The sequence below is a fragment of the Chaetodon trifascialis genome, chromosome 24 (genome assembly GCF_039877785.1).
Source record: "Chaetodon trifascialis isolate fChaTrf1 chromosome 24, fChaTrf1.hap1, whole genome shotgun sequence".
NCBI lineage: Eukaryota > Metazoa > Chordata > Actinopteri > Chaetodontiformes > Chaetodontidae > Chaetodon > Chaetodon trifascialis.
In genome coordinates, this window is record NC_092079.1 from 12,144,936 (window position 1) to 12,170,151 (window position 25,216).

Here is a 25,216-nt window from a genome sequence, read left to right on the forward strand (position 1 = left end):
GAAAAAAGAATCCAATTAACTTAAAATTTCACCGGTTGGGCGGATGGCGTTAGATTCCTCTGGAGTGTCGGGTGTTTGCAGAGGTTTGCACAGTCTGAGTGCCATCTGCTTTTTCTCCATTAAATGTTGTTTTTTTTGGCTTGAGTTCTTCTCTTCTAGCCTCTAGGCTAAATTGCTAAGAACACTCACAACATGGCATATTTAATGTTTTGGATCGTGTTTGATCTTTTCTTTTTCACCGTAACCCCTGTGCACAATTTGGAAGTATGGTCTTTATTTTCTAATTGGAATTAACGGACCCTGAGTTGCTTTCATCACAAGTGCATGACAGTAAGATGATGAGTAAACAGATGAATGCTAGCAAACTGGATAACTAACTGGCTAACTGGATCTCTACCTGCAGTAGAAACCCAGGGTTACTTCCACTGCCAAGTAGCACGTTATTAGCTAAGTGCATAATTACTAGATTACTGTTTACGTCACAAAAATCCCTGTTTAGGACTAGTGCATCCGCCGTGAGGCTGTTAGGGGCAGAGCAGAAAGATTAACATTAACTAGCTACGGCTAATAAAACTTGTTCACGACAGTCGTCTTTTCAGCAGTCTTTGCCTGCTGTTGGTTACTTCTGTGTGAAATAGAAGATCCATTCTGCAAATTGTGATGGAAACCTGCCTCTGTTATCAGTGTAAACCGTATATTTGCCACGCAACAGTACCTGAGGGGAGCGACGCTTCATGAGCGGTCAGCTGACTTCTCAGTGCTTCTTGAGCTCCATGCCACTTCGTATTTTGTCTGAAACCTATTTTTAGCCATAGCGGTCTGTCACGCCATGTATTAAAAGCTCAGACTGGCAATTTGGGAGAGAAAAGAGGTGTTCAATCTAATATATACTTATGAAATTGGAAACCAGTACTGGCACGATAGTGTTTGAACAGTGGGTGTCACACCGCATTCACAGGTTGGCCCTTTATTATCCATTATCTCTGTCCTCAGGTCAACGTGGTTAACTTCTCCAGTAGCTGGAATGATGGATTGGCCTTCAATGCCCTCATCCACAGCCACAGGTACTGTAAAGCAGGTAGCGTGTGTGTGTGTGTGTGTGTGTGTGCTAGCAGTAGACACAGAGGAGGAGTGGATAGACAGCTGTGCAGACGGAGACCCAGTGGACTTTATTTTGCAGCCTAAATTGTGCTCTTGTTCACACATTTTATTAAATAGATATACTTTGAGGTGGAAAATGAGCCCATTACAACTACATACTCCGAAAAAGAAAAAAGAAAATATAAAGGTAGACAGAGAAAGGCAGAGAGCAGAGTATGTCAGGTCCTGCCAGCAAGCTATTAGCAATGCCCTGCATAAGGAAGCCAACTAGATGAATGACATAGTCTTCATTTAAAGCTAATCAGTTAATGCGTGGACACGGAACAAGCTGCCAGTGAGTTAAGCTGCCAGTGCTGCTGCCAGTAATGTGTTGAATCCTTTCGCTTCTTGTGCTCGTCATTTTTTTCTACTTTGATTAAAATTTAACTCGAGTGGTTTGTTCGCAGTAAGGGCTGAAGAAGCTATCTAAATATAAGGCATCTAAATAGCATCCAAATCACAGGAGCTGCCATTTCTTGATAAATGCAAAACGTGTGACAACACACCGACATAAACGAAGCGCTGCGGTGCTGCAGAGATGCCCCGGCCTGCTAATCATAGCTTTTAGATAGCAGGGATGGCAAAAAATGAGTCACAGGGATATTAATAATCAGGTTTGCTATGTTCTAGCTGTGGTCACATTAAGAGGGACTGCTGTGCTTGTGAAGCTGAAGCAGACTGGCCTGCAGCACTACTACACTCTGGATCCCCTTTTTTCTCTAGACCGTCATACATTGTCAGTCTGCCTCCTTGGATACCCATGAGGGTTTGGGTCTCAGGCTTAAACTCATGTAATTGTGAATTAAATCATGGTTAGCTAGCATGAACACGTGCTCTGCAGCGTCCTTACATGAACACAGAGTGGGAAATCACATACACCGAAGCCATCACCCTGCTGATCGTTCGCTCTGTCGCTGTGTTTCCCAAACGGCAGACAAATGCCCAGATGTTGAGATCAGACAATACACAAAATCAGCAAACTGTTTTACATTAATATGGTCTACTTTCACATTTACTGAGGAGGTGCTGGCTGATTGGAGAGTATGCACAGCTAAGAGTCACTGCATGGCAGATGAATGCACGGTTGCTGACTATAGTTCCTAAAATAGACTTGACTGCATCAGCTCAAATGAGTTAATTACAGTGTATTTAATTTTTACAAATTAATCTATAGGCCATATCATAAAAACTTTATGACTACTGTGTCAGCCCTTTTACTTTAGGTCTCCTTTTATTCAGTATATGCTGAAGAGTATGCATAGAGAAAATGACATGATCTGCTTAATGCTCTAAGTATTCGTCTGTATTTGGATAAACTGAAACACAGATACGGAGGGTACGTGATCCCCGCTGATTTCTCCTTTGCCTCCGCAGACCTGAGCTTTTTGATTGGAGCTCAGTGGAGAAGAAGACGTCAGCGATCGACAGACTGGAACACGCCTTTAATAAGGCAGAACAACACCTGGGGATAGAGAAACTGCTGGACCCTGAGGGTAACTAACACACACACAGCTGCACACACACACACACACACACACACACACTCACACACACAATGTTAATTCAGAGAAGAATATTCACGGTGAGTTACAGCTCCCATCGTATTTCATGCCCTCCACTCATGTGCCTTAATTGGCCCAGTTGATGATGCAGTGATTGGGTGTTGCCAGGGCAATAACTGAGGTCTGCCTGGTGGAAGGACTTGATCAGTGATGCACAAACTGAACAATAAAAAGTCCTTTAATTTTGTGCAAAATAACCCCAGAGGTGCTTCCTAACAAGTGTGGTCACCTAGTATTTGCTGACGTTCACGGCATCCATCACTGCCAGGGTTGCTGCTGACCTAAGACCAGTTTCCAGACTCTTAATCAAAACTGTCAGGCAAGTAAAGCTGACAGGGGTCAAAGTTTATTGCAGCACTGTCTTTGGTGGGCAGCTGTCTGTGATAAATGGTGGTCGGGTTTCCTGGGTACCCTGTCGTCAGCTCGAGTAGCATCCCTGTCTCCGCCCTGAACCGTGTGTGGAGAGGACAGGTGAAGCCCCGCCCTCTGTGAAACACACAGGTGGCATCATAGAAAATGCTAAACACAGTAGCCTAATACTGACTGAGGAACTGAGGCGAACAATAGCCGACAATACACATTTTAGTGGCAAATGTTTTATTTCTGATTCAGCATTAGAAATTAGAAATGAGGACATTGATGATTTGCTTTCAAAATACATAATAAATCTAAGACAGCACATATTTTTTTACTTTATCATAAGTAAGTTTTGTTTTTAGTTAGTTAGTTTTAGTTAGTTTAGTTCCATATGTGGAATTCACTATTTATGGTCAAACAAATGCTTCTCATCGGTTGCAGTAGTTTATCCATTTTCCCCAAATCTTTCCCTGCACCTGTATGAACGGGCTTTTTTTTAGGAACGGCGTGTTGATTGTATGTGCAATCAGAAATGGAAGTATTCAGAGGTATTCCTCTTTAATCCCCCCTGTTGTGAGCGCCGTGTTCAGGCTTTGAGTCGGCACAATAGGGAGCGTTGTAATCCCTCGCAGCTCGCTTAAGCCTTGAAACGACACATCACGGCAGATGAATTTCCATTGATCTTACAATAAACAATCACTAGTAGGGAACAAGTGGGGTGACCGCGTATTATTATTATTATGCTGCACATCAGTGCTCAAGACACCATTCAACCCCCATCTGGGCTTTTTGAACATTTCCTCGTGCGATGAAACGACTCCAGGTTGCGTTTGGATTTTGTGGCTCATATGTAAGTGAAGTCTGTGACTGTCTGTCATGTCAACAGCAGTTTTAATGGGAGGCATCGAGGCACGATAAACACTTTGGTATAATCATAGACTTCAGCCATGTTCCTCGTGGCTTTTGTTTTCCTTATGTCTCTTTCTTCTGTCAGTTGAATCGCTTGTTTTGCATGAATGCTTAGAAGAGGGATTATAACCAAAGCTGTAAACAAATTGTCAGTTTTTCAATTGTTCAAACCATATGGAGTCATGAATATATTTGTGTTTTTGACGGCAGGGTAGGTACAGTAAGGAAAAGCTGCCGGTTTGTCAGATTCAAACACTAATGTCAGTGTGGCATCAGCAGGTCAGCTCTGCTCCCTCTATAGACAGCCTGATGCTGTTTGGAGGAACCAATCACTTCACTGGTCATTAACTCTCCTATTTGCATCCAAACAATCCAGCAAAGTTTCTCACTTTGTGGTTTCAGGATTAGCTGAAAAGGCCAGTGCAGGCTCAGAGACAATAACAGGTAACTACATATTGAATCTACAGCAAGAGGTCAGGAATGCAGCGGGGAGCAGGGCCGTAAACGGGCCTCGAAATGATCAACAAGAGGCTGAAACAGGTGTGATCATACCTGTTGGTTCTGATTAAAAGTCTGGCAGCTGAGTCCTGTGTTTAGTAAGAAATCAGGAACAAATCCAATCCCTCGTTAAAGGTTTTCCTTGTCTGCATCGAGGCTCTGATTACAGGGGTCTTGTATTCCATATAGATCGTAAAGCCCCTTAATGTCCACACACAGAGGACGCAGACTGACCCCAGACACAGACAGAGTCAGTTATTAAGGGGGACGTATTCACACCTTTGGTTAAATGCACAATGGGCTTTCCTCTTCGCATCTCTCCAGGGATAATCTCTGTATTACATAATCACTATCTTGATTTCACTAGTATTTTTTCTTCCTGTATCACTTTCCCCTGTTTTTCTTCTCTTTGTGTGTTTCTCTCGCCAGCGTCTCCATCTAATTCCTCCTTTACTCCTCTTTCTTGTCTTTGCTCGCCTTCTCCATGCTCTCGAGCCTTTGTTCACGTCCTTAGCCTGGAATCAGAGCTGACATCCAGCTGCCGCGTTGCAGCTCGAGTCTCAAACTTTATCTCTTGGAAGCCATATTTTTCACGTAGTCTTTGAACACATCAGCAAACTATGGAATATTGGTTAGACATGTTTCTCGCCGCCGAGCTACAAATCTAAAGTTTATCTGACCTAACATGGGTCACAGCAACTCGGAGAAGTCTCTCTCCTGTTTGTACAAGAATCACATTTCTCAGTCATGAGGTAAATTTCATTCTTGAAACCAAATATTTTCTAGGGAATAATTTGAGAAACTATTTTAATCCAAAGTAATGGCAGTTCCACAGCGCATGTTTACAGACACACAGGCACACAGAGGCAACGTGCAGGAACACACACTTCAGCATGCGTGAATACAGACACTACACACACTGTTACTGCTTACGTATGGAGGTATATTGAGGACAAAAGATGTGAGAGAGCGCAAAACAAATTTGAGCGCAGCTGAGGACGTTAGAAATCAGATTTGTGTGCGAGGGAGTCGTGAGAGAGGAGTTCTGTAACTATGTTTGAACCAACAACAGGGATTCTCCAGCTTGTAATGATCAAAGCTGCTCGCGCTGACTTCTGGCAGTGCGGATCCTCTAAAACGCAAACTGAACAGTGAGAGCAGAGCGTCACCTCTTCAGTTTGACCTGGAAGCAAAGGGTCGTCCTGTCAGACACTTTCAAGACAGCAGAGTGTTTTCTTCTATTTCTAGTGTGTTTTTTTCTCAACCACATTTATTATTTATTAGTTCTCTTCTTTCCAGAAAAGCATCTATGAGTGAGGCTCAGTACTCGTGTTTCCATCGATGTATTTCCACATGCGTTTTGAGGTATAGCGTTATAGCGTTTTACGCTGGTTAACGGGAGATGGAAATGAATAAGATCTGATGGAGCGAACATTTAACTCACATGACTGATCAGCTGAGTGACAGAAATGTCCTGTTTCCATCATGTTTTCCACATTTTGCCCTCTTCTTCTGCAGTGATATAACCGTTATCTGACTGGAGAATTGGCGCCACCCACTCCTTATCTCAGCTCCTTACTGGGGAGCAGTATATTGAAAGTATCGTGTCTGTGTCCTGTTGCAGCTCGCGCGTCAAAGATGGCTGACAAGCGACCTCTTGTGATCTTAAATGCTCAGAGGCCCAAACAGCTGGAGAAAAGTGATTCATAAACGAGCCGCTCGAGCAAACCCACGCCTGCACGCTCTCAAACGTTGACGTGCAGACTGAGACTCAGGATTTGTTTTGTGCTCGTCGATGTGCCCCCACGAAAACCACACAAGCGTACACACACACAGGAAAAGCAGAGTGGACTGAACAGCTGAGGCATGTGTACACACTCACGCTTGCAGGCGGTGGCTTTATTTATGGAGATGTTTGTCTTCCTCAGACAAACAGTAACCTCCTCACATTTCTCTGTGATGCTGATAAATCAGTATTCCACAGCCAAAAAATGGGACTCCAGCTTTATCTACTGTATCTATCACACACACATATCTTTCTTGGCACACACTCGTTTCTGCTACTTTGCGTCTTGTGACTTTTCTCTCTCTTTTTTGCTTCGTTTCCTCTCCGTTGTCATCTGTCTTCCTCCTTTTTCTTGTTCATTATTTCTACAGTCGCGAGCTCGCCTCACTCTGCACATAACTCTGTTAGCATGCTCCCGACCATCACTTCATTAGCACTCCATTTCTTTCTCTTTCTGTCTGTCTCTCCTCCCCTTCTGCCCTCCCTCAGCTCACCCTCTCATTCGTCTACCCTCTCTATCTGCGTCTCAGCCTCTTATGGCTCTCATTTATCTGCTGTGTCTCAGCCCTGCTGTGATCTGTCTCTATTAGTTTTGCCCTGGGCTGACTGGCTGGGCCACAGGCTCTTGGCCACCCTTCCTGAAACCACCGCTCTGTTGTGTTTCTCCTGCACCTGTTGGGAAAGTTTGCTCAGATTTAATTTAGCTGTAAGATTCACGGCAGGCAGGCGGACTGACGTGCGCTCATGCTATGGAGAATGAAAAGCAGCCGAAACAGCGCCAACAGTTATTCATGAGCACATAGCAGAGTGACTCAAATCTGTTTTTGCAGCTGCATCACCCTGCGTCCTCTTGGATGCCTCGCAAAAGGCCGTCACATACGCATTATTTTCATTACTGATGATGAAGATCCCCTGACCTTAATGAAGCATCTTTCCCCAACCCGAACCAAACCTTAATCACATTTTCTAATAAAGTGTATTTCTCTCGTGTCTCTGGTCCTCAGATGTGGCAGTGCCTCACCCTGACAAGAAGAGTGTCATCATGTACGTGACGTCACTCTTCCAGGTGCTTCCTCAAAGCATTTCCATGGAAGCCATCAAGGAGGTGGAGACGCTGCCGCGTGCGGCCGCCGCCAGCATCACCAGGGTGACGACAGAGGAGCACTACCAGATCCAGACCCAGCAGCGCTTCTCCCAGCAGGTTAGACACACCCACACTGTTCATGTGTTGGCTGCCGTGTCACTCTGTTATGGCTCATTGTTTTTGTTTGTTTTCGGCAACTTTCTCAGGAAAAAATCCTGAATTTATTCAAGAATAACTTTCAAAACAACAACTTTCATCCAGATTTGATATCCCAGAGCACCTGTTATGTCTCATCATCACATCATTACACTAATTGAGGCAACTCAAAAAATCTGTAAATAGACAGTGACAAAAAAATGGGGAGAAAATGACCTTCCTGTCAACATTTCTGTCGGTATCTGTAATCTTGGCGACAGTGGCCATTCAAAAGAAACTCCAATGATGATCTCCTCTTCTCCTCCACAGCCTCAAAAACTCAAAACAACTACTAAGAATCCTTTAATAATGTCACTAAAGCCCCTTTCAGACAGTAGTAACATTATAAAGCAGTCTGAAATGATTGACGTCGAAGCCGGCAGCACAATGTGAAACCTGCAGAGAGAGACTGAATGAGTCACCTGATTATCATTTCTTATGCAAAAAAACAATAACATCAGTGTAATTAAGTGGGAAACACTGTGAATAAAAATAATATTGTGTAGCCGAGGAGCTTTTTCTCCTATCAGCTCAGTCTGTAAAGAGGATTTTTCCCCTGTGCAAAAACCTCATGGATGAACTGCATCGTATCATGGCGTCTTGTCTGTATAATGTCTATACTCGTAAAGCGTTGGACTTTATTAAACATGCAGCGTAAGTCTCTATCTAATAAATGGTAAAACCGGTGAGAAAATGTTTTAGAATATTGAGCGTGTGGAGCGGAGGCATCCATCAGGGATCCCTCATGCTCAAAATAAGTTTTACAATCCATCACTGATGCAGCCCATTAGTGACCTGAGAGCACGCCTCCCTCCTCGGTGATACCGCTCCCTCTGTGGACCAGGTGCCAAATATCGCATGAGCGCTGAGGCGCCGTCTCCACGTCCTGTCACGTCTGAATGACGAAAAGCCATCACTTTAACAAAAAGACGGAGGCAGCAAAGTAGCAGATTCTGAAAAAGGCTCAAGAGAAGAAAAAGCTGGATGAAGATTTTACCGAAAATCTCATTTTCACTCATGTGAGCTCGTCCTGGATCTTTTTAGGAGCCAACCAACACTGATGAGCTCCACATGTTGTCCCATTAGCATCATAACGAGCCGTTACCGGAACCGGTGAATGGTGACAGCGGCACCTTCACTCCAGCGGTTCTTCTCTTTGTGTATGTGCGATATGCCGTTAATGTTACCTCGACGGCTTGTGCTGTGATGATGAGTAAGACGCCAAGATTTATTTCCCATGAGCCTTTCTCTGCACGCATTGTGTCTTTGCTCAGCTACGTGCGCTCCTTGTTCTTTCGAGCCACTTTTTCATATTTCATTGCTTTGTTGTTGAGGCAGCGCCCACACTACTTAATAGTAGGCTCTGTAGTGTTGCATATTGTACATCTAAATGACTGCAGCTGTTTGTACACTGCATATTATCAGCTCCAGAACAGGATTATCTAACCCAGTGACAAAATGAGTTTGCACTCCTTCGAAGCATCAACACTCCCATCCCGCTCGCCTGCCAACCTGCCACTTTATCAAGATACTAAGTGGGCTTGTGAAATTCCCAGCATGACCCTCTCTGCTGTGGCGTTTGAGTGAAACTGAAGGGGATGAGAGAAACAGAGGGGATGATCCCTGCTCTCAGATGTCCTACGAGTTGTCTTAAATCAGTGCTGTATGGCGGCAACGCCCAGACCAGAATTAATCAAGGAAATCCAGCAGAGGTTTGGATATACTTGAGAAAAGATTTAATGATAAAGGGTCCTATAATAGCGCTTACATCTCTGCAAGCAGGGAGATTTGAGACTGCCGAAATAAAATTAAGATGCAAACCAGAAGGCTCACAAGCATGGTTGAAAAATTAAGAAAAGCACTGTTTGGATTCTACTTTGGAATGATAAATTAGATAATGAGCCGTTTGACAGCATGTTTTCTTCTCAGTGGTGCCACAAACTGAGAGCAGGTTTCCTGGAGGAACCAGCGGTGAGCAGATTATCACAACCACTTTAATCACAAGGCGTGATTAAGAGGAGAAACTATGGCAAATTTATGTCAGGTATTACGCAGCAGATCAGCAGATTTCAGCACAGAGAGCCCAAAAATCTGACATTGAAGACAAATAAGAAAATAACCTTTGTGCATCCAGCTTTGCTGCTCCTGAGACTGTATTGGACAGAAAAAGATCACTTCAGGTCAATCTTTTTTGTGGAGCATTATTGTTGTGTGGGTGTACTTCGGAAAATAAACAATTTTATCTGTTGCCTTGAGCCAGTTTTGGAAAAAGGCAAGTCAGAATGTAGCAGAGATGCTTTTTAAAATGTAGGCAGTCGCTAACGTATATTTCCTGTGTTGAACCTCGGAGTGTGTGAAAAAGGGAAAATGCATGGAAGGAGAATGACAAAGCTCCAGCTTATATCAGTTTGTTTGTTAAAGCATTATTATTTCTATAAATCCGCCTCTGTCTCTTGACCCCTCATAATCGACCTAATAGTTGCATATATTTCAGGAAAAGTACAATTTTTAGAAAGACCAGCTCAGCACCACGAGACAAAGTTACACAGTTATCTTAAACGTACTGTGGTCAGACTGAAAACAAGTCGGTTTGTCTGGATACGGAGAAATTTTGAGAAAGCAGTTTTTTAAATCTCAGCAGCAAGTTATGATATCTGAAGATAATTAAGGACAAAAAAGCCTGAAACCAGTGAAATGCTCTCACATAAAGACCGCCTGATAAGAAAATATGTCCTCCCAGACAACAAACAAGCACGTGTTGACTTGATTAAAGACGTTTTATCTTATGAAGATTTGGGGTTTGACAGCGTCGACTTTTTATTGCATTATAACATTTCAGGTGCTATAACAGAAGTCAAGCAGTCTAAAGCGAGCGGCTCCAGAAGGGAGAAAACAAACTATTTACTAAAGCTCCAAACAATATTTTGTCTTTTAAGTTGCCCTTAAGTTGCTTTTAGGCAGCAGAGGTTACAACAAGAAAGATGGCGAAATGAGAGAATGTGAAGTTTTATTACAATTTTTATTAAAAGCTGCATAGTTTCACTTAAAAGTGAGCGAAATGAAAGTCTATCACCACAGATCTGTCCACTCGTCCATCCGTTTTGTAGCCACACACTCAGGTCCGAGCCTTGCAGACGTCCTTTTCCTCCCTAACGTCTCCCCGCTTGTTGCGAGGCATGCTGGGAGATGTCGCCACCTTTCAGCGAGGAGTAGACAAATTTCCTCTCTGACTCTCTCGGCGAAAATTTGTGAGCGTCGGAATGAAAATCGACCGCTAAATTGAGACAGAGCCTCTGAATGAAAGCGCTGTGAAGAATTGACCAAATCTCAAGTCACAAATTAGATCTACTGGCTCTGACCTTTAGAGCCGAGTTAAGCCGAGGTCAGTGTCATGCAATCGCGCAGAATCGCAGCAGGATGGAGTGAGCTTCCCGGAGTAATGGCTGGTAATATTATTATCTCACTCAGTTTAATGGCCACATCAAGCCCTCCCTTCATCAGCCCTCTGTCTGAGAGGGGAGAGAGACTGCACGCCTTTTCCTCCTGGGAAGCAGAGATGGACAGAAATAGAAAAAGGGGAAGAGAAAGGTGTCAGTTTCGGAAAAAAGTTCAGAGGGAAGAGAGATAGTGGGAAGGTGTAAATGTATATAAAGATGTACAGGAAGATGAAGAGGTGGGGAGGCGGGAAATGAAGAGTGAGACGGTGCAGACAAAGAGGGAGCACGAGGAACAAGTCAGATGGCAATAAAACGAGAGACGAGAGGAAAGACGGGAGGGGGAAAAAAGACAGCGGCTATTATCTGCCTCCTCCCTCATCTGTCATCATCAAAGCGGCGCTGTCACCACCTTCTTACATCAACACCACGCTAGCACCACCTGGGACTCAAGGAGGAAGACGCACTCTTCATGGGGGGAATAAAAAGCAGGAGAAATGACTAAATCCAAAGTTTGAGACAATCGCTTAAAAGTAGTCAAAGCCTGCTTTTTCTCTGGCGTTATCTGAGGCGTCCTGATGCACTAAAGCCCCACCCGTCTGGCGCTCGGAGCAGGAGAAAACAAACGCTAAGAGTTATTTGCCAGGAAGCATTTGATCCGGGGCTGGGTCGCCTCTGGCTGTCTGCTCTTTACAGCAAGAAAAACATCTAATCCACCTTGAAAGAGAGAAGGGGGAAAACAGCGAGGGGTAAAACAGGAGAGGAAGACCGACCCAGAAACGATGACAGGTGAAGAGAGGAAGAAGACAGGGAAGCGAGACAGGATGGAGGTGAAAGGGGAGATTGATAGCTGGGGAGAAGGAGCGGAGACAGGGAGAGATTAAACTTTTATGATGTCTGTGGTGGAATGGTTGACTTGCTTTTAGCGAGGCAGCGGCTCACCCGGCCGTCGTGGAAACGGCGTCCTGGGAATGTCAGACAAGCGGGAGTATCAGTCGTCAATTAGACGTCGCCTGTCCATCGAAAACAAGGACACCTGAGCGGTTTGGCTGCTGTGTGGTCTTTAAGGTGAAACCCTGAACTGTACACTCAATGACAGCCTCCTCCGGCCTCGTGTTGGACTTTGGACTTAAATGAAAGATAAAAGTAAACATCCTTTCAAACTTACTATCGTGGCGTTCTCGCTTATATTTTTGGAGCTGCTTCTTGGAAGCCGTTATCTCTTAAAGCACATTAACAGGATGTTACACTCCTATTTTTTCATTTCTCAGACGACAATAGTGAAGCTGGGATTAATATTTCACACGCCCTCTATGTCTGTGTTGTACCTTTGATGTTGTGGTATTGATCTGCGAAGTTAGATTTCAATACGAGAACCAAAAGACTCAGTTTAAACCAGACGTGTTTTTAATATGGCAGCTTTGCTCTGACGAGCAGTTTAGAGTCCATATTTCTGTTGTTGGTGAGTCATCCACTGACGAATGAAGTATTTATGTAATTGCATCTGTCTTTGAAAGATTTCATATGTTGAAGCACATGAAGAGGCAGGACTGAAACACACACCAGAGAAGAAAAACACTCCCCCCCCCCTTATAGATTTCCATCCAAAACACGTACAGTCGCTGTACAACTGACCGTGACCCACATCCACGAGGCTTCATCCAAAACTGTGTGTGACTCATTAGCAGACTCATATCAATAAGCGAACCTCTAAATTTTTCATCATGCACTTAAACCATTTGGGGAGAACGTGCATATTGTTATCATCCAAACATAAATTATTTATTGCACACAGCGTGAGAGGGATTTAGTGTGCAGCACACCTTCACTTCTGCTGAGGATTGTTTTCTTGAACTTTCCCACTGCTGCCAAAGCTGCCTCTGCGCTCCCAGCTGACCGGTCCAGATGTCACATTGCACTTCCTGTGCTCACTCCTAGTGTACTGCCGCACACTTGTTTCATAAGTTACCTGCACATTTAATCGATAGAATAGTTCAACATTTTGCTTTCTTGTCGAGAGTTCGATGAAAAGACTGATAGCACTTTCATTTCTGAGTTAACTTTGGAGTCTGTTAGCTTAGTTTAGCATAAAGATTGGCTATGCACCGGCTCTGATCTGCCTACAGGCACCTAAACCTCAATAATGACAATAACTATTGGTTCATTATGGAGCTTTAATGGACATATTTTTAGTCTTTGGACAGTGTCTGGCAAGCTGTTCCCCCTTTAGCTGAATTAGGCTAAGCTAAGATAATGTGCTGGCCCCAACTTCACCGAGCTACCTCACTGAAATGAGACTGACACGGCCGCGCTAGCTGTTAAAAGCTGACTAATAGAAATAATAACTCTTAAACTCTAAAATCTTTTCCTTTATCCTGGAAATGTTACCTGCTGCTCGCAGCTGCTGCCACATCTGTATCGACTAAAGCATGGAAAGCACCTTATCTGGAGTCTCATGAACCTCGAACTCAACTCAAAGCGTCGTCATTGTAAACCTTTAATGAGACCTCGTGAAAATAAAAATCAGTCAGTTGTTTGCTAGCCAATAAATGACAGATGATGGTAAATTGCTGAGGACTGCAGTTTCCCGGAGCCGCTGCTAGTTTGGAATAAATCTTCCCGAGCGTGAGGCAGGATGTCGATGCCAGAAAGTTGAGTGATCTCTTTCCCTGGAGAGAAAACAAAGTGTAAAACTGGTGACTTTGAAACATCAGCAGGCAGAAAGAGTGTGTCAGGAAGCTGCTGGTGTGTGGATGGGTGTGGTGGAGCTGCTCACAACAACATCAGCTTTGACTCTGTGCTGTTGGCTGCTGTTCATTCTGTCCACATCTCATCTCCTGCATAACACATCTGTCGACCTCTGCCTCTCTGTCCCTCATGTCTGCGTTATCTGTCGCTGGGTTTCCATCCAAGGACTTTATCAAGTGTCACATTTGAAATACATTGAATAATCAGCAGTGGTGGAAAGTAAAAGAGAACCCTTTATGTTCTGTGTTCAAGGTATCTTACTTGAGTATTTTGATTTTTTTCTGTTTTATATTTGAAATTCACAGTTTTTTACTCCACTGCACTTGTTTGACAACCATAGCTGCTTTTATCTGTAACATAGCAAATTTATTTTAGCCTGATTTCAGCCAGTGCAGCAACCTGCTTTACTTATTTTCAGAAGATTTGTGAACTACAGTACAGTTTCAAACAGTGAACAAAGTCATTAAAACTAACTCTGCTGTGACACATGACAGCAGCCACTTTTGGCACAAGTGACTATTGCAAGATGATAAGACAGTCATGATAATAATGAGCTAAAGTATGCTAACATTAACTAACATTAGCCTAAACTGCTGGTCGGACCAGACCAAGTCAGGCTGTCCCTGCAGATCGAGGAATGATGCTTTTTATTGCTTTTATATTCAACTTTAAATTCAAAAACAAAGAAAAAATTGAGAGAATTTCACTTTCAGTTCATTTCTAAATGAATGACTTTAAGTCAACGCCTCAGTCTCTCTGTAACACAGTTCACTGTGGTGATTTGGACTTTTAACCTCACTGAACTGTATGAGACGATGCATTTCTCTGCTGTCGTCTTTAGAGAGCATGAAATATGGCAGCATTTCTAACATTTGCTGAAATGAAAGTAAATTGCTCCTTGCTCAGTATTATTTTTTGAGACTTTTCATTTTTCTCATAATGTGTTTCTCGACAGTCTGCTGATAGAATTGCACCCAATCTGTATTTTATTTTTTATTTATGCTGTTTCAAAAGTTCACCTAAAATTAGCTTGACATTTGGATGGAAACAGAGCTTATGTGTGATTATTCATGCTACTTTTTCTTCTCTTTCCTGCCTCTCTTTCTCGTCTCACCTCATCTTAATTTCTCCTCATCCCTTTTCCTTTTCCTCTGTACAATTTGGCTTTTGGATCTTTCGCTCTGTGTTTTGCACTGTTTCGCCTCCTTCACCCGTCCTCCCTCTCTCTCTTGTGGCCTCTCCTGCCAACTCCTTCTCTGTCCTGTTCTCTCCATCTCTCTCTCAGATCACAGTGAGTGTGGCTCAGGGGCGAGTGCGGAGTCCCTCCCCTCAGCCTCGCTATAAAAGCTATGCCTACACCCAGGCTGCATATGTCAAGTCGCCCGAGCAAAAGAGGAGGCGTTTTACTGATCAGGTCCGTGTTTTGCAACACTAACACGCCACGCCAAATGTCCATCTGTCGGTGCATGCTGTGGCTGCACACCTGCTCTTATGTCTGCCCTTGTTTGTCTGTTATTGACAAAAAATGTCCATCACACCAAGTCTGCAGCTGAGCTTAAAGTACCGAAAAACGTCTTCCAACAGGTGAATGGATGCTTGCTTCAGAAAGTCTTCCACCCTGAAAAGTTGGGGCTTGTTGAGTTGGACATCTTTTGCGGCGTGCCTGCCGATCACATGGTTTTTCATTTCATTCATAATCTAAAATGTATTCTGTTTTGCTACTGATGTGATTCATTTGAGCTATCCATGAGTCAGAAGTGATACTAATTATGTTTATGGGGACTTTTTTTATCTGTAGTGATACAGAGAAAGGTTTTTTTGTAGATGCAGGTGAGCAGCACTTCCTGAAAAGCTCTTCATGAAGTAGTCAGACCTGCTCTTGCTCTGTGCATCCCTGCAGTACCAGCTACAGCACCTTGAAACACAATACTGTACATCCACCCGTCTTGTCCTTTCTAATCCAAAACACGACATTTCAGAGTGTTCAGAAGCATTTTCAAGGCCGTCACCCTGGGCTGCGTAACTAAACGTGGCCCATAATTTGCTCTGACTTGGGTGGAATGTATTCAGAGACTGTCAAACTGTCAAATATTTAATGTATCAGCAGGGTGCTCAACTCAACTTGGCTGGCACCTAAAAGGCATCGCAAAAGAAGAGATAATTTGTCAGATAAGCTTCATCCAAGCACACCCGCTGGTCTTTGAAATGCAGGATGGAGGACCCTGTCTCATCGCAACAAAGATACGAGGAGCAGAGCTGACATTTTACAATGCATATCCTCAGTTTGCCTCAGTCAAACGTGCTTTATAAGGACGGCATAGTGCATAATGGTCGAATTTAAGACAAAGAGCATATTTAATTCTGTCAGGGGCCTAAATATGTGGCCTTTATTTAATGTTTGATTACTTTTCAAGCTGTAAACTCTGTCAGCACAGACTAATTTCTGAGTCTCTGCTGTCAGACAAAACACAATTGCGATACATAACAGGCATAAAGGGAGAATGGCTGGACAGTTATCAGCACCGTGGACGGGCCTTGTGTATCTTTTCAGGACCTTATTACCGCAGAGAAGAATAGAGTGAGAGGAGGAGCGTGCAGACGAGATAAAAAGAGAGAAGTTGTTAGTGTCCTGCTCTGTAGCGGGCACACAAAGAGAGATATGGGGAGAGAGAGAGAGAGAGACCCAGAGAGGAAGAAGACAAGTTGTTAAGCCTGGACAAAGGCCAGAACTTCTTGTCGGCACCGGTAATGGCTAACACTAACAGGCCTCTCCTCATCTCTCTCTGTCTTCTCTGCCGTCTTACCTTCTTCCATGCTGCCTGTTTTTTTTCTGCCTCCCTGCCCTCCTTTTTCTCACTTCTAACATACTCTCTGTGTCCTTGTTCCATCTCCTCATTTCCTTCCTTCATTCCCTTTTTTCCTTTCCTCTATTTCTCTACTTCTTCTTCATCCACGATCACGCTCCATCTGTGCCCGGTATCCCCCATCCACCCCTTCCCTCTCTAGTTCCTCGGTCCCGGCCAGGAGGAGCTGCAGCGGGGTCTCAGTCCTCTGCCTCCAGGCTCCACCAGCCTGGAGAGCTACCAGGCTGCACTGGAGGAGGTACGGTGTTATGGCACTGACACAGAAATCTTTCCTGTTTAATCTGTTTTTCTTCTGTTAAAGAAGAACTGATATATCTTATTCCTCTGTGCCGTGGAGCTCCATTGTTGTCCAAAAACTATTATAAACACATCAATGAACACACACTGTAGTTTATTTTGACTCAATCCCACGTAGACCGTCCCGCTGCCAGAAATACTCACTGTAGCACCAAATGTGGATTAATCTGCCACAAACAAATCCACTATTTCCTCCTGTCTGTGTGATGTTTGATAAAAACTACAGTGACCAGCTGTTTTAGGAAATCGCTGAGCCTTTTGTGAGGTGGAACCAGTGGATTCTTCATCAGACTCATCCTTTAACTACGTGCATTTGAATTTTAAGGTGTTGACATGGTTGCTGTCGGCCGAAGATGGGCTCCAGGGTCAGCCTCCCATTTCCAACAATGTGGAGGAGGTGAAGGAGCAGTTCCACACACATGAGGTGAGAGCCAAAGCAGTGAAGTCCAGGTCGTATCAAAGAGGGTGTAATCAGTTGTATCAGAACCGTTTTAATTTAAGATCGTTTTCTTCCCCAACACAAAGGTTTGTTTGACAGGGAAGGCCCATGAATGATAATATAACAACAATAAGATCAGCAGTAATAATAATGTGCCTCCTTAGCTGTCATCCGTAGCTGTAAAAAGCAAACTGCACTGGATTTTTTCCCCTTTAAGTCAGCGTTGCTCAGACCAGACACAGCTAAGAAAACAACAAAGAAGTTAAAGTAATTGCAACCTTCAATCCATAACAACATAGCATGTTCAATAACTAGGAAAACTGTGTAGTTAGAGAAAAGATTTTCGCCCCCCTTCACCACACTGAAGGGCTTGAAAAGACCGCAGTAATAAGTGTGTTTGTTGGTGGAAGGTGGACAAGAAGAAGAACATGAAATGACATTTTGGGTATGTCCCTGAAACCGTAAGATGAGGCTCCCTTAATGATGGTGTTTGCGACTTATTTTGAGTTTATTGCTCGAATTTTTAAGGTGTTTGTCCAATCAGAGCTGAGGCAGGGCGTAGCAGCTTTAACTGTACGTGCTGAATTAACTGTGATGGATGTGGACTTACAGGACTGCTGACTTACGATCAGCTTTCCTGCTCTCAAAATTAAATTAACCCTGTGTGAGACCCAGCAAGGATCATATAGGAGTTAAGTGATCAGAGAAAGTAGATTAAGTACTGAGGTGGAAATGTATTTCAAGAGCAGTGAGAGAGAATGGAGAGGGGTCAGTTCAGCGGGGGTCGTGATGTGAGGCGTCCTTGTCTTTCTGTGTCTCACCAGGGCTACATGGTGGAGCTGACCACCCACCAGGGCAGCGTGGGGCGGGTCCTGCGGGCCGGCGCCGCCCTGCTGGGGGAGGGGAACCTGAGCGAGGAGGAAGACTCGGAAGTCAGGGAGCAGATGAACCTCCTGAACTCCCGATGGGAGCATCTGAGAGTGGCTAGCATGGAAAGACAGAGCAGGTAGATGCACTCCTGTGAAGAGCTCTGGGTGTGTCGTTCTAGCCATGTTGGTGTTAGCATTTAGCTCTCTGTCATCATTCTTTCCATAAGTGTTTCATGTACTCCTCATGTGCTTTAACAGTGCAACACTATAAATATTCAAGACAGCCTGAAAGCACTGTTTGGTCCTCAGGCTCTGTGGCACGCTGTAAAATTACACAACAAGGCCTTGAAGACCAAATTCGTTTTCCACAACGAGAGCGTCGACCTTTCCAAATATATGATGAAGTGAAAAAATGATGGAGGAAAGATTTGAGAATAAAAACCAGGAAACACACACATACATATTAAAGACTGAAGTCCACAGAAAAGCACAGGGAAAAATGATTCCACATGCTTTTCTCCATCTTAATTTGGGCCTGTGAATAAAGTTTCATCTCTTTTTACCCAGTGAATGAATGAATGAAGGTCCACACAGCAGCCAACATTCACGGAGACAAAGAGCGGCGTCCTTTCTAATTACGGTGAATCCAGTGATAACTGACACTGAGCCAAATTTAATTAACTGTTCAGCTATCTCCTTTGATAATCTTGTTGATTCAAGCACAAAGCTGTGCAGACATGGTCTCCACTACCAAATACCACTTAGACAAGATAACAAAGGTCTGTTATAACACAAGAGTGAATATAAGAGCAGGATAGGAGCCTCTCGACCAATTAAAGCAGCAGCAGTCGGTGCAGCGTGTTTAACCCTTTATCCTGCCCTTCTGAACTGCTCTTGAGCAAGACTCTGTTCTTGATAATGGCTAACTCTGTCAGCTCAATGAATTGTCTCTCACTCCCAGACTCCACGAGGTCCTGATGGACCTGCAGCACCAGCAGCTGCAGCAGCTCACGGACTGGTTGGATGTAACAGAGGCACGGATTAAGAGGATGGGGGCTCAGCCGCTGGGTCCTGACCTGGAGGACGTCAAGCACCAAGTGGAAGAGCACAAGGTGGTCAGACTAATCCAGGTTTACACGTTGTTGTCAGGCTGAACGTTAAGTTAAAATCTAGTCTGAAGATCTCGAGCGTCTTATTTTGGTTCATTTATCCGGGTGACAGCGATGGTATTCAAGCACAGGTGTGCATGAAAAAAGGCTGTGTGTGAGTCCCAGTTGCCTAATGAGAAATGCGCAAAGCAATTTGTTAGAGATGAGAATGAATAATTACACCAGCGACAAGAAAGATGATACTATTTCTTGAATAGATTAGAAGACAGTGGACACAGATGCATAAAAGCCCCTTATCCTGCAGCAGCCCCCAACTAGTCAGGGCTGCTGTTGGTTAAAAACAGGCTGCATGGATCCTTTCTTCTGCCACAAAAGACACCTGACACTACGCTGTCACTTCACACTGACACCTCTCGACCAGTATTACACACAATGCTGAAAAAGTATTTGTACTACGCCGCCCGGGCCTCTGGGTCTGTGCCCAGTAGCCCCATTCAGTGATCCATCCATTGGAAAGCTAAGCGTGACAAAATAGCCAAACTGTGGCTGAGACTTATGCACATTCAGCTCGTTTTCCTGTCTTCTCTGGGAAAGAAAAGGCAGGTGCACAGTGCTTTGCTGACATTCAGGGAACAAGGTCGTTTTGACTTCCCTGCAGCCGAAATTTCTACGATAGCGGTTTTGTAAAGCTCTATCCAGGAAGGTGCTTTGGAATAGTAAAAACCTTTCAGGATATTCACCTTTGAACAGAAAATATAACACCTCCTCCAGCCTTAAGTCCTTAAAATGCTCTGGGAAGAAAAGAAAACCTGAGCATCTCTGTTTCTATGACGACTGAGCAAACCCTGCCGAGGAGGAGGGTGAGCGCGATCGGTCTGAAAGCTCCAGCACTGCCACTAAATGGACCTTTTGCTCAAGTTGTTTTGCCACCTGCTGCTTGAGTGAATTATCAATCTCAACAGAGATATAATTGACATGTGTGAGGCTCCGCTCTGCACCCATCTTAACTCCATCTGTTCATTTGGCAGATTTACAGATCTCCGACAACCAAAAAGCATCAAATTAGCCGACTGTTTACAAACTCTCGTCAAAAGGTTTCACTTTCTTCTCACAGTGGGAGGCTCTGTCTGACGAGATTCAACAAAACAGTCCTGCAGAGGGGAAACAACAATCAGCCAACCTCGCCACTTAGAAGCTGCTAAAATTAAATCCGCTGGTGAACATTTAAGCAGGCAACTGGCTCGGTTTGGGAGCGCCGACGGCGACGTGCTGACAGTCGGTTCAGTTGTGTTTTTGTTTTGCCGCTTCTGCCACTTGAAAGGTGGGAAATGGAAAATGGCCTCCGATTACCAGCGATCACAATGCTGCTCGGCTTTCCACCAAACACAGCACGCTGTCATTCACTCCGAAATCACAGGTTCACCGCAGACGCGAACACCATCCACTCTGCTGCTGTTTCTTCCCCTGCTGTATGCTGTAATCTCATTTTAAGAAAGTGGAAGCTTTCAGAGAAGCTTTGAGAGCTGAATCCTGTTCCCAGCAGCCGGAGGTTTAAACAGTGTGACCAGATTTTACACCTGTGTCAGCGGGTTCGTAGTTTCTGCTGGATGTTTTTGGGTTAGTCCCTCGACATTATACAGGCCGAAAAGTGGAAATTAGTTTAGTTACATCTAATTACATGTGGCAGTTGGTTGTGTTCAAGGCTATTAAGACAAAAGCTTGTAACTTCTCTTCTTTTAATTCAGTTTTTACAGTTACCTTTTTTATTTATTCATTGCTCCAAGTGCGGGGGCTTTAACTCAGTTGCGTCCATGTGTTGGTTGTCGTACACGGTCATGAACAGAGACAGAGATGATATGCTGAATATCATATTGATCTTGATTCGCTATTTGAGTTTTAAGAGTGTAAGACTGGTGCTAAAATGATGAGACAAGTAAGAATGCCAAATTTTCGCATCATTAGCATAAATTGAAGTGGCCGTTTAAACATAAGGGCTGAATAAACTTGTCAAGTTTAAGCGTGAAACTCGGCTGCCACTAAACTGTGACACCGTGAGGGCGAGATTGTAGTGTCGGTGTTAGCGCACACGTTCTGTATGAACCGGCTGCATGAAGACACTGAAGAGGATTTTTCTGCACAATACACAGCACTGAGAACATCAGAAGAAGCACAAACAGCATAAAACTTAAACTACCATTTCAGAACAGCCATGAAAGACACGATAAAGCTGAAGTAATACAATAAAATACAAAGGGTGGAGACATTTTTAAAGTCTGAATACATCTTCTCGGTGAGAGAACAAATAAAGTGAACATTTTGCTGTTTAAATGTGTAAAGAAAGTATAAAAGTGTCCAGAAGTTATGAGTAAGAGTTTAAGGACACTGATAATCATCAGATGCAGCCACAGAAGGAAACTTTGTGTCTGTTGTGTAACTCTGTTTGCCACCCAGTGTTCAGGGAGCGTAGCTGAAACGTCGCTCTGCTCTAAACTCCTGCGGTCTAACCACTCACTCGCCATCGCTAAAGTCGCCTGTTGCGCTGGACTCACGTGTGCGTTCCTGTCCTGCAGCTCCTGCAGGAGGACCTGGAGATGGAGCAGGTGAGGGTCAACTCTCTCACCCACATGGTCGTGGTGGTGGACGAGAACAGCGGGGACAGCGCCACCGCCGCCTTGGAGAGCAAACTGCAGGTGAGGACACACACACACATGCGCTGTGTGCTCATGTTGTACAGACTTTGCTGATCGCAGAGAGCTTCATAGGAAGTCAAACAGATTTTAATTCTGATGTTCATCTCCCTCTCTGAAACAGTAATGGAGTTTCTCTCTCTGTGTATTCGTTAGTCCCTTGTCCTCTCGCTCCCTCACTTGTTCTCTCTCTGTGGGAGCGGGCTGAGCACACTCGGCTCGTTGTTTCTCTGGGAAAATAGATTGAACGGGAGATAGTTTTGTCTTTGGTGTTGCGCTGTAATTAGACCTTGCCAGCGAGATGTGCTTCTGTTTCGTAGCTTTCTGCTGATTTTGTTTACTCTATAAGTTATCATCACACAGACTCCAGCCAGGAGCCAGACTTGGCTGCCTGTTTGTGCGGTTAATTCTCCACGCTTGTCTTAGCCTCTGATGTATGAGCCTTAGTTCTCCTTGTTAAGTCCCATACACCGCAAAGAATCAAGCTGAAATCTATTAAAAGTGCAGCCGCTGATTTCCACCGCTGTCTGATACACTCGCCTTAATTGTGCATGCTGCCCTGTGTTCAGGCACCGTCACTTTGTAATCGCGTTTCCACCCATTGTACCTGCAACTTTCAGTCCCAGGCACTGCTTCTCAAAGAACTATGAGGTTCCTCCATCCTGTTCTTGTCTGCGTTTCCATCACAGTCGACAGACAGGTGAAGATTAGACGCATCAGTCCTCTGACCTATGAAAAAACATCATTTTTGCATGCTGTGCAACATCTGTATGCTTTTAACTCCACGTTGATAAATCAAAGCGAAATGAACAAAAAACACATTTTGGCTTAAATTACTCAAACTGAAGCAAAATGCTGCGAGGTATCTGCACCATGTCCACCATCCTTCTCCATTTGTGGTCAAGTTAGCAATAATAAAAATGCAACATTCAGTCAGACTTTCAAAATAAAACTTGCTGGGAAACATTTCACGCTCTGGTCACGCTTTGGTTCGGTTTAGACATTGAAACTACTCCAAAAAAATACGATTTGGGTTAAAATAACATCTTCTCTGAAACAATCAGACTTGGTTTCCCACAGGAATCAAACCTCCTGTGTTTGACCGTCCATCCACCCTGACCGCCTCCCTGTGCAGACCTTCTCTCTCTTTGCACTACATTCGTCATTATTAGTTGGAAAGTCGTGCTGACTGTCAGAAAATTATGGAGCATTCATGTCCGTGCACATGAATCTAATCTATTACTGTTTGACTACCTGCCCTGATACTGGACTGACATTGACTGCCAAGTTCCCACGACCATGAAGACAATGGGGGCCCTTAGCCTTGAGGGTTAAGAGTGTAGACATACAGTATGTTTCAACGGTTTCCTGTACTTGTAAATAAAACAATAATGTAATTAAATGTTTGTATAGGTGTTTTGTAAAGCAGCCAATTAGCTGAAAAAAGGCTCTTGTTCTTCTGTTTATGCATCTGCTTTGGATAAAATTGGATTGTGGATTAAGGTCACATTACATTTCCTGACATGTACTTTAAAAGTGTATCCGGCCTCAGGGTCCATGATCATGATAATCCCTCCACGCGTAAGGAGAACACCAAATAGAAGATATTTTAACAGCCATGTCAGGCTGCGGCCGGGATTACAGATGAAGGCGGTGCTGAGGCGGCCGGGCTGAGCTGCACATGATGTGAACTGTGATGGAGAGCTGATTTGATGGAAAATAGGAAGAGGAGCTCGTGGTGATTTCATTTTCGGAGCTCAATCTGATATCTTTAGGGAAGGTGTGAATGAGCGAGCTGAGGTGGATCTGGGCCGAGCTGGCGACGCAGACAAACAGGAAATGAACGAGTTTGGATAATTGGATGCGACTGAAACTCTTCCTTGGGGAGAAAAGGTTTGAGGAGCTTTGGATAAAAGTAAGCTGCTTTGTACTGAAAGCAGATTAGTCGAAAATGAGAATCTCTCCTCCCGAACTTCGAAACATTTTAAAAAGTATCTTGAAGTCACCGCGTCACATTAAACGGCTCCGTGTGTGACTTCCTGGAGGCGTTGCTGCTGTTGTGTATGACCAAATACAAGATGAGAGAGATAAATAGATGAGAGAGAGCGTAAAAATGCAAACAGGAGGTGCCTTCCCTGGTTTCTACCCGCTGCTCAACTGTCACTTGATTAATTACAGGCCATTCATCTTAAGATGAACCTGCTGAGCCTCTCTCTCCACGTCTGTCTTCAGCCGCTTGCTTGTCGCTCACTTTTTTTTGCATCCCATTGTCTTTTCATTTCCTCCCGTCCTCTCGGCCTCTCTGTCACTCTGATGACTTTGTTCAGTGGACGCGCTGTGGGTTTTGTCTTCGCCAGTTAAATGGAACAGAAGAGCATCTCTCCCGCTTTACTCAGCTAACAGCCAGCTGCCGATACGCCAATACAGCAGAGTCAGGAAAAATTAACTTTCGCTCTGAGGACAAAAGACAGGAAGGACCAATGGAAACTATATGTTGATTAACATTTAGTCCGAATCCTACAAGCAGCTGAATATCTCATTGTGCAATGTAATCATCACATTTCACTTTGAGTTAATCGCACTGAAATGTTAACTTTAGGAGGCAGAGCGGGTCGTCCCAGGGTTGGTGGTTCAGTCCCTGGCTCCTCCTGCAGGATCCAGATCTCTAGCTTGGCAGCTCCTCAGCTGTCGGGATGATCGCGTGCTTCAATGGGTGAATCACAGGCAAACTGTAAAGCGTTTTGTCCTGTGAGGCAGAAAAGTACCACATAAATGCAGTCATTTTAATTGGAAAACCACCTGAATTTGTGTGGTTTGAATGCCCAAAACATCGTCCAATATTCAAAATATTGAATTGGTGAAGTTCAGAGAAAGAAAGAAAGTTCAGGGCTGCACAGGTAGCTCACCTGAAACTGTAAAACTTGAAAATTACCATTTTTAAGAGCCAAATGAATCCAGACAGATGGTTTTCGGAATAAAACGTTTCATTGCTGTATGTTCAGTGGCATTCCTTGCATATAAAATTCCAATGACTGCAGCCTTTATCCGCTCTTGAAGGGCAGCACTTGGTATAGAAAATGGTTGATGGCAAAATTGAAGCTCTTAAGTGTTTACTCACCTGCACTGGGTCTCAACAGCCATGTGCAAAAAACCCCCAAAAAACTATACTTTTGGCCATATATTGTACTTGAATCGGCCAATAAAACAGAAAAGATCAACAAGCAGCTCGGTTCACAGA

At 44.1% G+C, this 25,216-nt stretch overlaps 2 protein-coding genes across 4 annotated transcripts in view; one reads left to right on the plus strand and one right to left on the minus strand.

The window, feature by feature from the left end:
- Nucleotides 1-25,216, minus strand: part of LOC139352111 (calcipressin-1-like) — a 248,609-nt gene that overhangs the window by 35,236 nt on the left and 188,157 nt on the right. The window lies entirely within an intron of this gene.
- The window catches only part of dmd (dystrophin), a 166,624-nt gene that overhangs the window by 23,909 nt on the left and 117,499 nt on the right, over nt 1-25,216 (plus strand). For all 3 annotated transcript variants that reach the window (XM_070994174.1, XM_070994172.1, XM_070994173.1), the window contains 9 exons: nt 994-1,064; nt 2,515-2,633; nt 7,257-7,453; nt 14,999-15,127; nt 16,720-16,815; nt 17,200-17,298; nt 18,138-18,319; nt 19,144-19,294; nt 21,862-21,981. In XM_070994174.1, the coding sequence (XP_070850275.1) occupies nt 994-1,064; nt 2,515-2,633; nt 7,257-7,453; nt 14,999-15,127; nt 16,720-16,815; nt 17,200-17,298; nt 18,138-18,319; nt 19,144-19,294; nt 21,862-21,981 (1,164 nt within the window). The remainder of the gene's footprint in view (nt 1-993; nt 1,065-2,514; nt 2,634-7,256; nt 7,454-14,998; nt 15,128-16,719; nt 16,816-17,199; nt 17,299-18,137; nt 18,320-19,143; nt 19,295-21,861; nt 21,982-25,216) is intronic.